At 41.4% G+C, this 17,886-nt stretch overlaps 1 protein-coding gene across 1 annotated transcript in view; it reads right to left on the bottom strand.

Moving 5' to 3' along the window:
- Window positions 1-409: 409 nt before the first annotated feature.
- The window catches only part of LOC124795848 (probable 3',5'-cyclic phosphodiesterase pde-5), a 762,693-nt gene continuing 745,216 nt past the window's right edge, over window positions 410-17,886 (bottom strand). Inside the window, exon 16 of the mRNA XM_047259933.1 lies at window positions 410-818. Within this exon, the coding sequence (XP_047115889.1) occupies window positions 555-818 (264 nt within the window). The 3' untranslated portion in view covers window positions 410-554. The remainder of the gene's footprint in view (window positions 819-17,886) is intronic.

Here is a 17,886-nt window from a genome sequence, read left to right on the forward strand (position 1 = left end):
ATAAATAACTGACATGAGAAATGAGGCCCGTTTCAGCAGATATTTGGCTGTTTACAAACAGGAACTTAACAAGTTTGATAGTCAGCATGTCTCATACCTCAGAATGCAACATCATTCTCAATCTAGACAACATCATAGAATCTATTTGTGTAATTGGAAGATTATACTTCATATCATTTGGGTGGGTTAGCAGATTTAGCTATATATGACTAGAACAATGATTTAATAATATTAAATAAGTGTTTTTCCTTTTTGCAGAAATTTTAGGTTTTTAAATACATGTCGTACTCCACACTATTTTTAATGACAAACACTATATAGCACAGAACTTGAAAATTGTATAGAAGTTCAGTTATTTGAATGTGTTATACTTCTTTTCATATCCAAATACGTGAAGTCCAACATCACAAAAGAAAATTATAGATTCAAGCCCACATTCAGGACATCTTACAGTTTATTTACCATGGAAAGATGAAGATGTTTCTTTAGTATTTTTGTTTGTTGTTCATGACTCATCTGATGGGTGTCATACAGTATTCCACTCATCATACACTTCAGGTATTGTTGGTAGTATCGCTATTTCTGGTCGTCATTTCGTCATTTGCAAGGGGTGGTGGTGCTGCCTGAGAAGCGAGCCCTTGAAGAATATCATTTACTGGCTGCAGAAGACCTTTCGCCCGACGTAATTTATCCTCTTCATCAATCTTTCGCCATCTTGCCAAATTGGCGTGACATTGGTCAAGTAAAGGTTTCGTCTCTGGTATCAGTTGGTGCAATAAGGAGTAGCATGGTATACAGATGCTGGTCAGGAATCCCACCTGCAAAGTAACAGTTGTTAATGACCTCGTGATTGTCTGCTGTTAGATGGACAGCGAAAATGCAAATAAAATTATTTACAATGAAACCAAAGATCTACGAATTCTATCACATTTAAGAAATGAATTAACCAATAATTATACATTTTTAACGTAACTGTGTTGTGGGTGCAAAATGTATCTATGAAAATGAGAAGAAATGTAAGTAGCTGTTGTGATGGTTGTGTTTACACGGATTTATTAGTCTGATTTTGACATCAGCAGTCTGAGAGAGAGCTAACTTACATGTTATTCAAGCAAGCAACTAAATTTCTTCTACTAACAAGGAATACGAGCCAATTGAAATTTCAAGAAATGATGAAAGCACTATATTCTTTAAGGTAAGACTTATGCTGTGACTGTAATAAGATGTATTAATGTCATCAAAGTGTTCCACGTTGGCAAGTTTTATTTTAGGTGCTTCATTATGACATAAATGTCGAAACTGGCTGCTAGCGCAATTAGTAAATAATAATACAGCCTACTACGGTCCATGATTTTATTCACAAAATTTCTAGAGGCAGTGCTCCACACAGAAACAAAATTATTCTTTAAGATAAACCATTAAAGTGAATTGTTCTGCCAGTCATTCGAAGACGAAATATAACTGTCTTATTTCATTGCCAGAAAGTCACAGGTTGTAATCACAGTTACTTTTGGGGAGGCAATATTTTTATTTCTCTAACTTACAGGCGCCAGAAGCACTGCCATAAATTATATGATTATGAATGACCAATTTTTGCGTTTTTAACTTTCTTCACCTGCTACTGAGGGAACTAGTTTATGTTTGGTCTGGAAATACGTAATTTATTGATAATGGAAGAAAATAGCCAGGCCTCTAATAATTTATTAAATTAACCTAGTAAATGCAACAGACCATTATGACGTTTGACACAGTAACAAAATACGGTATTTTTACATGTTATTCTGGAGTATTTCGTGCTGATGATAACACAAATTGAACGAAGTAGGGTTCTTGGGTATATAGGTAATCGCATATGAAGATTCACTTATCACAATGTGTGCACGTCATTTTGATCTGGGTGCAAAGGAAAACTGTGGGAAATGTTTTAAAAGTTTCTTAAGGTAAAATTACTAAATATTAGAGATGCGACATTACGACTCATACAACTTCGTTCACTAAAATATCGTAAAGCAGTAAGAATCGTTGGGAGATTCTGTATAATGATCCAATGTATACTACCCATTTTATTTGAAGTATTTCTTCCCACATTCAACCCATCTCTTCATTATTTACATCGTGCCCCATTTTTCCCAAGAGTCTTCTGGCAATTGTGCATATCCTTGCCCCATATTTCCAGTAGGTCTTCGAGCGAAACTGGGACAAGCCTAGATCAATAGAAATTGCTTTTTGGATATTTGAAACCGCTGCAGAATTTTGACCAGCAGATAGGCAGGCTGCTGTATTTCGTGTCTTGATAGGAATATAGTAATATTAAAGCCAGCTGTTATTAACAATAACAGTGCTCTTCACATAGCGAGAAGCGTCGGTATTTCTTGGCATCGCAAATATGATGTTATACCTGTTCCTTTGTCAAGGTGTGTGGTTTCCATAGATATAAAAGTAACTTCTCTATTAATATAATACTGCTGCGATTTCCTATGTCGGTTAACAGAACGCTGAAGGTTTCGTCGACTAATTTCCATACTAAAGTAGTAGTCTGTGATACATGTCTCCCGCGAGACAGCCATGAGAATCTGTGGGCACGATATTTATAAATTAGCCAATTCCTTCTACACCTGCACATTTCCATGAGATTAGTGACACGTAGTACACCTCTGCTGCAACAACAGCGTTTGGTGCACCGGAAACAATGGGACCCACAGAATTCTTCTGTAGACAATTGAAGCCCAATCGGAACTCTGCGCAATATTTTCCTTCAGCAAGGCAGGTATAAAACCAATACCAGCGAGTGGGACTAAAGTTTCTTCAGTAATTACCAACTTCCACGACTTTCTGGAACCAAAGAGAGTCGTGACACAGGATTTATCCCATGGCCTCCAAAACTCCTTTTAATATAAGCGGATATCAGGATAACAGTGGTAAGAGACACCTGGTGGACAACTAATGCCCAGCTCCCTGTTTCATGATATACAGCTTGGTCAGAAACAGTCTGAAAAGTTTGTAAAGGTATTGCAGGGTCGATTGTGCTGAAAAATAATTGTTAAGAAAAAAAATTCGATACGTTGTTCTGTTTCCGAGTTAATTAGCATTTAAGTTAGCCAATCAGGCATTTGCGCATGAAAAATCAAGCGGCCCGCCAGATGCAATATTAGTGTCAATTGTTGTCATAGCGTAGGTGATCACTCATCCTTTCGCTCGGGTTCGATCCTTACTACCGTTCCACGAACAAATTTTTCTATCGTTCTCTTGTTCGGTTTTAGGAAACCAAACGACGAACACGTTTGGTGACACCGATTCTGGAGGGCCGCTGGAATTTGTGCACGCAACAGCCTGATTGGCTAACTTCAATACTAATTAACTCGAAAATGGGACAACGTATCGAAGTTTTTTCTCAGGGAGCGAAAGGCTATTTACAATTTGTACAATAACCAGATGGCAGTTATAAGAGTCGAGGGACATGAAAGGGAAGCAGTGGTTGGGAAGGGAGTGAGACAGGGTTGTAGCCTTTCCCCGATGTTATTCAATTTGTATATTGAGCAAGCAGTAAAGGAAACAAAAGAAAAATTCGGAGTAGGTATTAAAATCCATGGAGAAGAAATAAAAACTTTGAGGTTCGCCGATGACATTGTAATTCTGTCGCAAAGGACTTGGAAGAGCAGCTGAACGGAATGGACAGTGTCTTGAAAGGAGGATATAAGATGATCATCAACAAAAGCAAATCTAGGATAATGGAATGTAGTCGAATTAAGTCGGGCGATGCTGAGGGAATTAGATTAGGAAATGAGACACTTAAAGTAGTAAAGGAGTTTTGCTATTTCGGGAGCAAAATAACAGATGATGGTCGAAGTAGAGAGGATATAAAATGTAGACTTGCAATGGCAAGGAAAGCGTTTCTGAAGAAGAGAAATTTGTTAACATCGAGTATAGATTTAAATGTCAGGAAGTCGTTTCTGAAAGTATTTGTATGGAGTGTAGCCATGTATGGAAGTGAAACATGGACGATAAATAGTTTAGACAAGAAGAGAATAGAAGCTTTTGAAATGTGGTGCTACAGAAGAATGCTAAAGATTAGATGGGTAGATCACGTAACTAATGAGGAAGTATTGAATAGGATTGGGAAGAAGAGGAGTTTGTGGCACAACTTGACAAGAAGAAGGGACATGTTCTGAGGCATCAAGGGATCACCAATTTAGTATTGGAGGGCAGAGTGGAGGGTAAAAATCGTAGAGGGAGACCAAGAGATGAATACACTAAGCAGATTCAAAAGGATGTAGGCTGCAGTACGTATTGGGAGATGAAGAAGCTTGCACAGGATAGAGTAGCTTGGAGAGCTGCATCAAACTAGTCTCAGGACTGAAGATCACAACAACAACAATTATTTCCCAGCACAACCCTTCTCTGACTTTTCGGCAGTACGAAGAGTGTTGCGAAAGGCCTCACAAAGAATGTACATCGTCACATCCGATTTCTCCATCTCTTCCAACATGAAATACTATTTATGCTCGGAGTTCTTGGTACTAATGGATCGTTCAGTCATTGTAACACAGACCTGCAGAAGGCGTGCCACGAATCTGTAATTCGCAGCACGCCTTTCTTCGTGCTCCGTCCACACAAAGACGTCAGCGTGCTATCGCGCTGGTGCTTGGCTGCGGCGTTTGTGGCCAGTGGGGCGGCGCTATACGGAGAAGAGTCAGTCACCTGCTGTACTACCAGTGAGGACACACATTCCGGAGGCAAGTGCTATGAACGAAGAGGCAGCAGTCTGGGAGTCTGTGGCGTCGCCAGTGGGCAATGCAGGTGGTGCCCATGCTGGAGCGGGGGCGGCTCCGGCAACTGAGGCGGCCTACACTCGGAGGTACGGTCAGCGGAGCTGCAGATGCGGTGACAACAATACAGGCGAAAGTTGTCGTACCTGCATCCGATAAGTAGCGGTGAGGAGCCGCGTCAGTATTGCAGCACTGGTCCGACTCGTCTCAAATAAGCGTAGCAGGCCGAAGCTGTCATACTGGCCACAATTACAGTCACGGGGTTAAGAGGTGGATGGGAGAAGTCAGTTGGTGTATGACCAAGAACGGGAAGTCTTCTCCAAGCTGGCACGCCAAGGATCTGTGTATGGTGCATCGCTAATGCTGAGTGAAGGGCGTGGCCACTGTGTAGACTCCAGCAACCTACTGGAATGGTTGGTGTCTTTTCACGAACCGGAAGACAGTGACGCGAGTCGAGGAGAAGAAACGAGCTTCTGCATTTAAAGTGCAGCACTACTGCAGCTGACGGCTGCATCTTGGTGGTTAAGTGACCCTCTTTAGCGAATAGGTGCTGCGTACTAGCAACGCATTGAGTGTATTGGTTAACAAGTAATGTTACACGTGGGAAGTCCTTGGTTGTAGTCCGGAATGTTTTGTTTGTTGTGTGATGACATACTTTGTCACGCAAACGTGTTCCCTAAAGACGGCAGCCATTTGGTTTTGTTAATTACATGCCACTGACGCGATTGTTTAGAATGTTTTATGATAAAGAAAGTAATCTTGTCTTATTATACTGTGAGCATGAGTGATTTGTTTTAGGCCATCTATATAAAGGAGGATAGCTTGTTGTTATGCTATGTGAAAGTGATTCATTTATATGTTCTGCTGAAGAGAACACTGTATGCATAGATAGTCTGTAGATATTTGATATTAGCTTGTTGTTGTGAGTAGTTGATGATTGGCGTCACCATAGATCAATTTTTAGCTGCATTCTATGTAGGTGGTCTTAATTAAGTATATCTTGTTTCATGTGGAAAACTGCAGAAGCTATTTTTTTACATTGTCTGTTCCTGTCTGTGGCCAAGGACTATATTTTGTAATTGTTATAGCTGTTGCCGGACTGTGTGTGCTAATTTTAATTCTATTTCATTGTGCTGAAGTCATTTTTTTTTAAAGTCTCTAGTCTAAACTCTGTTGCCAAGAGCTATATTCGACTCCAAATTAAGCTTTGTTTAATTATTATTGTAATGTTGCCTACAACATTTTATGTTTAATAAATTAGTTGCTAAATTGAGCCTACACCTATACAACACACAGCCTGAACTCCACTTCAACCAAATCCCACGCTACAATGGTACTGCTGAATATTCTCGACATTGAGACTCGGTCTCTTTTGTCCTTTGCCGATCTGAGACACTCTTTCATCTTCCTGAACGGTCTGCAAGTACATTTCCTAATAAAAAACTGAAGATCCCAGGAGACATGGCCAGATATCAGTGTACCTTCGCACATGTATAGTCCATCAGAATGTATCTACATGATTAGAGCTACAATTCTCTGTAACAGGTAGAATGGTCATCTTAGTGCATTAGTGTTGTTCATGTTTAGTGTTATCACCAGACCTAGAAGTGTGTATAATGGATATAACAGGGTCAGATGTTGAATGATGATTGTGAAGGACGCAGAGATGCTTCTTACTCGCGTGAGACAGCGCGTTATCAGCAGCTGCCAGTCTCAAAATAGCCTCATTGTGGGACTCCATTCGGCTGACTGGTCGAATCGTGCAATATCCAGGTTTCTGGGGCATTCTGATGCGACATGGTCATGGCAGCAGTAGGGCAAACATACTTGTTGTCAATGTCCCAGTCGACCACATCTGACCATCGCAAGGGAGGACCACCATACAGTGAACCAAGCACCTTCATAACCCCTTCACGTCTGCACCTGCCATCTGAGAAAAACTAATTGCTTCCTTCAACCTTTTGTATTATCTGGAGTCGTAAGCTGGAGGCTAGCAGCCACCAGACCAGCAAACTACCATCCTACACATAGGTTGCTGAAAACACTACAACACAAACCGCTGCACATGGAGTGGTGCTGTAACTGGGAATCATGGACTGCTGATGAATGTCACGATATTTTAATCAGTGATGAATCGCGGCTCTACATTACCCTGGATGATCTTCATTGGTACGTGTGGTGACGACCCCAGGAGAGGTCCAATATTTAGGAGAGTCACAGCAGTGTTATCCCTGGTGATATGGTGTGGGGAGCCATCAGGTACGATGTCAGGTCTCTTTTGTCCTTTGCCAGTCTGAGACACTCTTTCATCTTCTTGATCGGTCTGCAAGTACATTGTCTAATAAAAAACTGAAGCTCCCAGGAGACATGACCAGATAGCAGTGTACCTTCGCACATGTATAGTCCATCAGAATACATCTAAATGATTAGAGATGTGGGAGCTCTTGATGGCACAACGTTACGCCACAGACATTCTGTGTCTTCATGTGTCACCTCTCATGTGACAGTATCGTGGTGCTGTTTTTCAACAGGACAATGCTTCTCCACACAAGGCATGGATCTCTATGAAATCTCTGCGTGATTTTGAAGCACTACCATGGCCAACAAGATCCACAGGTGTGTCCCTGATAGAACATGTGTAGAAACAGTTACAACAGTTGTGAGCCAGATTGCCTCAGGAAGGGATAGAACGGATTCTTGACAACCTTTGTAACCGAATTAGTGAATGCAAGCAGATCAGAACAGGTAAATTGTCGTATTGATAAGTGGTCCCAAGTGCTTCACAAATTGTACTCAATTTTGTAATCAGTGCTATTACTCCAGACACTCTCTTAACCTGTGAAGATTCATTTCGTTTCCTCTTCTTTTCTAGATGCTCCCCTCTTTTTTGGCAGGCAGTGTCCCCTTTAAGCGCAATATACGTCTTATTCTATCAGCTTTGGAATGTATGGCAGAAAGGCCATAACTGACATTTCTTCTTCTGAAGTATCACTTTTCTGGGTGTTTGGATTCGCCATTTCTCATATACCTGGTGGGGTACCCATTACTTCTCTTACTTCTCAGAATGCATTCCATGTGTTGGATTTGGCTTCCGAGTAGTTGTACCTCACATATTGGTCTTGTGCGCATTATCAAAATATTAATCATTCCTCTTTTTTTCTCAGGTGATAATCTGATAACTCTTTAAAGCATTTATCCGCGCGTGTCGGTTTTCAACACACGCTGTGTCCCAGTTTCTCATTATTCCGCATGGCCACGACATCTAGAACATGTAACAGTTGGTCCTTTTCCACTTCACCGAGAAGTCACTCACCATGGCTCTACACAAACAAGGTGTTACCAAAGTATCTGTACCACATCTTAGGTTGAAAGCTGCCAAGTCCAGTGCCTGCCTTTCGAAATGTTCTATAAAGGAATTAACAACCACTTGAGTAAGTGAACTACCCATGGCGACGCCTCCCTGCTATTACTAGAAATCGCCATTCCAAATAAATTAGCTCGTTGGAAGATAGAGTTTGTAGCTTGGTGATGTTCTGCAGCAAAATGGAACTGATACGATCCAGAGAACCACTAAGTGGCACTTTGATAAACAAAGGCTGTTGCTCCAAGTTTTAGGTTCTGCAGCTTCTCAGTAAAATATGCTGAGTCCTTTATCTATGTGTCAGTCTTTCTCGTTTTCAGCTGAAGCAGAGGGGCCAAGTATTTAGCCAGTTGATATGCTGGTGAGCCAGGAGTGCATACAATAGGTCTTAATGGTACATCATCTTTATGGATTTTTGGCAATCCTTACAGCTGAGGTCTTAGGACTTCCGTGTTGCACATGTTCCTCTGTATGTGCACCGAGAGACGAGATGCATTGATGAACCGATTCGTGTTCCACGTGATCCGCTGCATTGTCAGTATATCGTCGGATATAGTGAGTCACGTATCTTCTGCTCATAAACTTCGGTCTTCAATTCAATGGTCGCGTTTCCCCTGTCGGATGGCAGTATCCGTGCGCTCTTATCAGTGTTAATGCTCTTGATAACATGGAACGCTTCTCTTTCAAGGCTGCAAAGGTGGTGATTTTGATCAGGGCAATATCCTGGAGCTTTCTGTGCGTATTTCCTCGATTTTTTCACATGAAAGTGTCCGGATGACCACTTCAATGTTAGCAGTGACAGCCTTCGTAGATACAGTTCTGAGGATGATAGCGAAATTCCTTTCTTTTTGAAGAACAGTTAGTTCCTCTTAGGCCAGTGGTCGTTCATTTAAATTCACCACTGTGGGTGACATGTGAATCGACTTGTCGATCTGCTGTCTGTGTCTTTCACACTTTTGATTTCGTCGCTTTGTGCAGTGGTCGAATTCAGTCCGCATGTTACCTGTAGACATGCTGTCGATCTTATCCCAGTCGTCTCAACGCATGGTTTAGTGAGTTGACAGAAAATGTCTACAAGTTGCTCACAGTTTTTGTCAAGTCTGTCCGCAATACATGAATTCGCTCATAATGATCAGATCGTTCCATCCTGTCGGAGTTACGACGGACCTAGGCAGAGGTAGTGTTTATATTTTGTGAGCATAGGTGTCGTCCCTTTATCCCAGCACGGCGATAAAAAGGTGAGAGGGGACGGGTTTCCTTCCATTGGTCAAGACGTCGGTACCGTCTTAAAATCCCCGTAGAGGTGTAATACAAAATTGTTGACGTGTTGCCCGTTGGCTTCTGTCTCGGGATCTTCGACGGACAATTGTTTAACAATTTTGCTGACATTGTTGAGTACGGCCTTCCTACAACACATCTGAAAGGTGACGGACAGAATAGACCGTATATTACGCAAACACGATGTAAAAATTGTTTACCGACTTACCAAACAGGTCATAAGTGTCTCAGATCGGCAAAGAACGAAAGGGACCCACTCGTCATGTAGGGAATGTACCGCATACCGTGGGCACGAGAAAAAACAATGTTGGAAGACGAAACCCTCAAGGTAAAGGGATCCCGGTTTCCTGTACTGCAGTGACCTACCGCTACAGATAACAAGTGGAGAGCCACTTGATCAGGGGAAAGTCTCCAGACAATGGCGCATAAGGTACATATGATCTTCGTCCACGGACTCGACTCCAGTCCGCCACTAGCAATGGCGAACATCTGGCATTCTTGCTGACGAAACGTCAGGGAACTTATTCAAGAAAAGTCGGCTAAAGACCGCGAGACAAAAGCCAACAGATAATACGTAATTTTATTTTCCAGAGACTTCCTGCAACGAGCTACAGTTTTTAAATAGAACTTTTTTCCTATGGCGTGAATGCTGAAGGGCAGGTTCAGGTGCCTAATTGGAAAGTTTTTCCCTATCCTTCACGCCCACAAGCACTTTTCCTTCACGAAGTATGAGAGCTGTATGGGTAAATGTAAATGTAATTGTCGGTGACTGTAGTGGACGTGTATGCAGTGTAGTGTCATGCTGATGTCGGAGATGATGAGGGGAGGGAGGGGGTGAAACGCGGTGCCGACACATAGCCTACTGCTCTCGAAGAGCACCAAGGGGATCGCAGAGCTTAATGGAACAATCCGACAAACGGATCGCAGTCAACACTGTCGCATGCCCCCAATTCACGAGACACAGCAGAGAGATTTCAAATTTAATCCGTGACTTTGACGCAAGGACTGGTGATCAGGTACTATACGGCACCAGCCGTCCTGGTCTCTCTGCCATAAAGGGAAAAGGAACATTGTCAACAGCGTGCAGCGTACCCAGGCGATCACCCAACCAAGCACTGGACATGCCCGACTGACTGGAACCCGTGTATCCACCTCGACATGACCGTTGATTTTTTTCATAATGCATATCATGTACTTAAACCAACTGTGTACAATTCAATTTAAATCCAGTTTCTATAAATTTTACCTAGGAAGCTAAAGCCGTTCAAGTTTTAGGGGTGGTCGCAACACGCTGTAGGTAATTGCCTGTTGTCAGATGGATGTTCCGGTAGCGGAATGTTCATTTAAGTGAGTTGCTCAAACGGCTGGCCATTTTACTTAATGGAAAGCTCAATATGCTATGTAACCTACCTGCAAAGTTACTGGCGTCGTGAAGCGACAAGATTCACTAATGTGTTGTTTGAAATCATCTGAAATTGTATGTTAAGAGGCAAACATAACTCATTAGATATTCCCACAAAAGTAAATCTGCTGGAGTTAAATCAGGCAACCAGGTGGAATGTCCTGAGAACCACTGCGTCCTAACCATCTTCCAGGAAATCTGTTGTTCAAGAAGTACAATAACACGTGCAGAATGGGCTGTGTGGCCATCATGCTACATTCCAATGCAGCCTCTAATGCCTAGACTAGCATTTTTAAGGAGAGAACCTAAAAGGCCAGTAATATAAGTACGATACATCTCACCTGTCATAGTAACTGTTAAGTAATGTGGACCAATCTACAAAGCTTCCAACACACGTTGGAAGTTGCTTTGTCGCCAGTCACAATACCTAGTCTCAAAATTATACTTTCTTCCTCCTATTCTCAGTTGCAAGCATATTGGGAATATATTTTTTAACAAGTCATCGGAAAGTTATTCTGAAGGTCTCACAGTCTTTGTCTAGCTGAGAGAGCATGTTTGGGAGTGGTAGTGCGAGCCAGTAGCAAGAAGTGCGGCCGCGCTGTCACAGCATGTGCCCGCGTGAACGACAAAGAGGCTGGTGATAGATTTTATTGGAAAATTGTTGATTTGTAACGTGAAACAAAAGGACGTTGTAGCAAAAATAAAAGAGCAAGACAGGTTTACCGTGTAGTGCTAGGAAACGCAATTTCCTCAAAAAAATTAAAACTGAATAAACGGTAAATCGAAAACATACCAAACATCGCTTCAGTGCTTCGTCGAGTTTAAATAAACCATGTGTCTGTTATTCAGAAACAATTTTCGCACTTATCAATAATAACTGGAAACTCCTGCGTTTTCGATCATAATGAAGAAAGTTCCATTGAGTACAAAATAACAACAATAACCGAGCGAGGTGGCGCAGTAGCTAGCACACTGGATTCGCATTCGGGAGGACGACGGCTGAAACCCGCGTACCATCCTTATTTATGTTTTCAGTGATTTCCCTAAATAAATTCAGGCAAATTCTAATGGTTTCTTTGAAAGGGCACGGCCGATTTCCTTCCCCATTCTTCCCTAATCCGAAGGGACCGATGACCCTGCTGTTTGATCCACTCCCCCCAAATCAGCCAACCAACCAACAACAATAATTATGTATATTTTTTACGTTTGTGCACGCGAAATCTACTTACATCAAAAGTGATTGCTTAGTTGCAGGATCAACTAACTTTTCTTACTCATAAAATGCAATTTGTGTTTTGTATGGATATAAAATACACACCGGACTAACACTGAACTATGCCCAGTTCTGTTTGTATGAAAAACAAACTAACTAACTAACAAAAACCAAAGAAGTCGTTGGCTCCCAGTTTCTCTCTCTACGTTCATTTACATTTATTTCCCTACTACTGCTACCAATACTATAGGTAATCGTACCATTTACTACCGCATTGAAGTTTTGGTAGAGCGTGACACAAGGCTGATCTGTTGCTGCCTGTGTGTCTGGCTGATTTCTACCTGCTCCTTTGGCCGTTGCTTCCATATTTTTGCTATGGACGACTGATCTACTAGTTTGCTTTCAAGTTGTTTTCTGATACTCATTGTCATGAAATGAGTTACGAAAGTATGGTGAGATTCAGGGCTTGCATTTCGGCTGCTTGGCGTAATATTTGCTTGCAGCATTTTCAGGTCTTTAATGTGTGTTTACGTGTTTGACGGCCGTTGTTCGTACTTGGTACAAAATGGGGTTTTCATTAGTATACCCGAACAGCAGACATCTTCAGTACATCACAGTCTCATTTGTTTAAACTATTCCAGGATTTTCAAATATATCTGAAATTCTTCTTTGTTCAGTTCTTTCTTATTCGGTAGCCCTGCATGCCACGTGGAGCATGTGCAGACAGTTGTGCTCTTTTCATATAACAACAAACAAACTGAAGACTCTATGATTTATTTATATTCCCATGTCACTGATAAATTTATGTTTAAAGATACGACTAACTACCTGGTATCGTTTGCATTTTGCACTTTGCACTTAACTTCAATTATGAACTCTCATGCATATCCTATATTCAGCAGGCACGTTAGACAATGCGAAGGAATAATTACAATCGGTATAAATTTTTCCGAGAGGTGCAATTAGCAGTAAGATTTTCCTGTTCTTTGAATTCTTTACAAGTATGAAGATAAATGACGATGTGGAGATTCGCAAACTGCTTGCTAGTTATCATATTTTGTTCGATGTGATTTTTTCGGTCTTTATATTCCAGATTATGTACAGAAAGTTGTTAGGATATCGGATGGAGCCATGCCTGCTTATTGCATAGGATAAGTTTTCCGAAACAGGTTATGAAATTTCTAGAAGTAACTGTGATCATAAAATCAACTTAAATATTCACAATTCTTTTCGTTGCACAAAGTAAGCAATAACTACTGTCGAACAGGTTTTTGAAATACGACCAGATTGCATTATAAATCATTTCTTGAGTGAAAACTTTATGTAGAATGGGGAGCTTACTCAGGACATTCTATCTGAAGACATACTTTGGGCCGTCCGCTGTGACCGAGCGGTTCTAGGTGCTTAAGTCCAGAACCGCGTGGCTGCTACGGACGCAGGTTCGAATCCTGCCTCGGGCATGGATGTGTGTGATGTCCTCAGGTTAGTTAGGTTTAAGTAGTTCTAAGTCTAGGTGACTGATGACCTCAGATGTTAAGTCCCATAGTGCTTAGAGCCATCTGAACCATTTTTGAACATACTTTGGGTTCTCAGAAAAATACACAAAAGAGTAGTTGGCTTACAATATTAACGGACGACATACAGTACCCACCCAGGAGTTTCTGTGGCCCAATAGTCTATATTAAGACGATTCATTTCGCCGTAATTTTTGAACGTAGATTAATCAGAGAACACACCACATTGTAAGACATCTGGGGTGAAATTATTTACACGCATTGGCAGGAAGTAACTCTCTGACTAAAATAGTTCCTGTGCAGCTCATGTGTCAGGGACAGTTGGTACGGTGGAACTTGTGAGCCTCTATTATTCGCCACATAGATTTAAGACCTATACTAGAGACCGCAACAACTTCTCGCAAGCTGTCATGAGGATCGTCGTGTACTGTGGCTGAAATGAACACTTCCATATAATCACTTTTTGCTGGTCTCCATCCATTACCGCAACGCCTCCTTAACTACTTGTTTCTCGGAGTCGTTTTCAGAACGTGAGAGATCGGTCGGCGTATCTCATGGTATAAGCCATGGCTCCTTCGCTGGTATCGTGCCGGCGTTCGTCGAGCATCAGCAACATCTCAACGTATTCGTTGGATGTGTACGCCATATTTACTCCACGTCAGTATCTGTGGCAGACAGAACCACGTTTGTTTGTGCATTCGGACCTGTCCTGTATGCGGCACTGTAAGGATGCTTTCTACAATCAAGGCGAACCTGACCTCAAACAGCACACTGAGGAAGCTTATTGTTCCGTGATACAAGCAATTTTGTTTGCAACATGTTTCACCCACCCCTAAAACTTTGAAAGTTTTAAGCCTCATAATTAAAATTGATAGAAACTTTAAACTGATTTGTAGACAGTTGCTTTAAATAAGTGAGACACATTATCAAAATAGCAGATATATTAAAAAAATATAGCAAATTGTTCTAACTTTCTGAAAAATAACAAAATAAACTATATGCGTAACTGCGCAGGAGAACTAACGTTTCTTACGTTTGCTTATCTACAGAAACATTCATTTCGCGTATTTTTTAAAGTTACAGAGAAAAATACGTTATCTGATACATCTCGTATAAGAAATAGAGCATTTTGCTGCCGAAGGACTTACAAGCCCAGGTTCTGTACGAGGAGATATAACGTCTGGGAACAGATCGAAACCAAATAGAATAGTAAAATGTAACGAACTGTGGGAGCGAAATGGATCACCGATAACGAGAAATAAAATAAGAAGCTTAAAGAGCAAAATAACAGCAACGGCAATTAGTGGGAGCAAAGGGATTACCTTTGAACAGTGCCAGAGAACAGATGAACGCTGATGTTTCAGAAGGTACAAAGGGGAGAGCGAAAAATAAATGTGAACTTCACAGAAAAGGATGGAGCTTAATGACGCCCCTCGCTGATTTGTTGAGTTCCGTCGCATCCGACCGAGAGATGTGGAGATCTTTGCATGCATCTTCACACACTGATGGTCTTGGATGGCTGATCAACTGCAGCTATTAACCAGATGGGTGGGACAGGGACCGCCTGACAGGCGACCCACTGCTGTTTTCTCGAATCAGGTGGGAGCACCACGGTCCCTATTTACTGGGACTGACAACTCATTGCTACGTACTCGAAGAACTTCTGTAGTGTACTTATCGCCAAAGACAAATGTAGGGGCGCGATAATTAATGTACAAATAATCTTCTACCGCGGGCAACCACTCTGAGATATAGTGGGAAATTGATTAAACTGCTTCTTTGATTAAAAATTCGAATTAATAATGCATTTGTTGTTTTAATGTATGAAATTCTCTATTAACCACTTCATGTAATTTCTTCATCATTTTCTAAAATTGATTGCTGTTAGTTCTGGATACTAGTAATGATTGCTGTTAGTTCTGGATACTAGTAATGATTGTGGATGCCTGATGCGACGGGAGAGGCAGTACTTAACATTCCCCTGCGCCAGAATAAGAGAAAGAGGGCTACTACATGACCGACGCCCAGCGTGGATCTAACAAAAACAGCGTACTACTGATTGGGAAGACGGTCAGTGGATGATGAAGACGATTCACTAAGGCGGGGATAAAGTTATGCTGCAAAACTGAATGTCACTGTCGTTTGCTGCCCTGCTATGTGCCTTTATGTTAGCTGATTAAATTTCACACAACTGATAACGAGCACTAGAATTCTTGTCTATAATGACGCGTTCCCCCCTCTAATTTCATAACGAAACTATTCCTAATAATCTTTGAAGTATTTTCTTACACTTTCCCCATGAATCTTTTGCTCTTGGAAGCTCTTTATATTATGTGAAATGGAGCACAAAATATTGGAATTAATTACTTTTGGTGTTTCGTTGCACGTAGACCTACATAAATACAATTTTGGGAACATATAAACAAATTGACTGCAGGAAGAACAGTGGTGAAGGTTTAGGCGTCTACTGCCACGTGATCCTTCTAATTTGGCTCAAAGTACCTAATGCATTATGGAAACGAAGGGTGCTGTGCAGTGTTTGCTGTAGTGTAGCGAGTTGTACTTGGAATTCGTGGATGCAAGACTGGAGCAGCTGCATATGGCGAAGGAATCAAACAGCGAGCATAAAGGTATACAGCACTGAATCCTAACTACGCTACAACGAGTGAAGCGTATCTGAAGAAAGTTGTAGCAAGTTCATAACAAATTCGCATCATTAATATCAAGTGCCATGTGAGGCTAAAGTTACTATTTTTGTTGAACGGATACAGGTTACTTACACATAGTTAATACATAAAATGAATGAAATATTGAAACATTTACCCCATTACGGATACAATCAAAACGGGGGGAATACGATAACATTCCACAACAGTGGCGTACACGCTACTTGTAATTTAAAAACACTAGACGGATTCTCCCAACAACGTGAGCAGTACTGCTGTAAAACAGTTTTCCTATCAGAATGCGCTTACATTATTTACCAAATATAAAACTGCTTATAACGAGCGGTCCCCAATCAGTTTCGCAAGTACCTGCAGGTGTTGATGAAGTTGCAGAGAACGATAGGAAGAGCATGGTTCAAATGGCTCTGAGCACTATGGGACTTAACTGCTGAGGTCATCAGTCCCCTAGAACTTAGAACTACTTAAACCTAACTAACCTAAGGACATCACACACATCCATGCCCGAGGCAGGATTCGAACCTGCGACCGTAGCAGTCGCACGGTTCAACGCATAGTAATTTACGTCAAAGTTGTAATACTGTGTTTATAAGGAATGAATTGCAGACACATAAAGGGACTGGAGTACTGTACAACATATTCTAAATTAACATTTTCGTGGGACTTTACTTGAGGAAAATGGACTTTCTAGGGGTGAACTGGAAAACTAGAAAAATACTGATCGTGAAAGCGCAATTCTGTTCTTGCCAACCGTATACCAACGGCTACGATTCAAGGCTATCGGTCTTATTATGTGTTAGCCGATTTTACATCACGATAAAAAACGTTTTCTGTGGATAGATGTAAATGATACAGAAACTCATGTAATCCCTGTAAGTCTTATATTATTTCCCGTCATTTGTTCAAGGTGTAGAAATTACTGCTTGTCTCAACCAATTTAACTACGTAATGTCCATGTGTATTCGCTCTCAAGTTTCTTTACTCGAAGCAAGACAGAAGTTAGTGACCTTGGTGGTTGTGGTCGCTAGATTCACCAACAACAGGAAATCTTTCGCATTTAGTTTCCTGGTACGTCCTTATAAAGTGAGCATAGCGTTATCACCTATGGTAAATTGAACTACAAAGAATTTATTGATTTCGACTCTCTCCGGATCAGATTTAGTCTCTCTTCTTTTCATTTTTCGCGGATGACTGTTTCGAAAGGCAACTCTCAACACATTTACAGGTGGTCATTAAAATAGTAACACAAGTAAACACGAAAATAGTATTTATTATGCATGTACTGTATAGTACGAAGAATACTTGACTGAATTTGTAATTTGACGGTACAAATGGTGTGAAATTTAGCAGTCAGAGGTTCCTCCTCTGGCAGCAAGAATGACCAACCGAGGTGGACGTGACATATACTGGAACGTCATTCCATGTTTCCTGAACTCTATGCCAGAGTTCATCAACTGTAATGGTTGTCGAATGATTACATACCACTCTCTCAGTATATCAGGCCCAAATGTGTTCAGTAGGTGATATGTGGACAACATGATGGCCAGGCAACAGCAAAACAGCCCCTGTGTCAATGTAGGCCAGGCATGCAAGGGCATTGTGCGGCCCGGAACTGTCTTGTTGAAAGATAACGTCATGAAGACCTCGCAGACAGAGTACAGTCACCGA

Source organism: Schistocerca piceifrons, chromosome 1 (assembly GCF_021461385.2).
Source record: "Schistocerca piceifrons isolate TAMUIC-IGC-003096 chromosome 1, iqSchPice1.1, whole genome shotgun sequence".
In the NCBI taxonomy this organism is placed as follows: Eukaryota; Metazoa; Arthropoda; class Insecta; order Orthoptera; family Acrididae; genus Schistocerca; species Schistocerca piceifrons.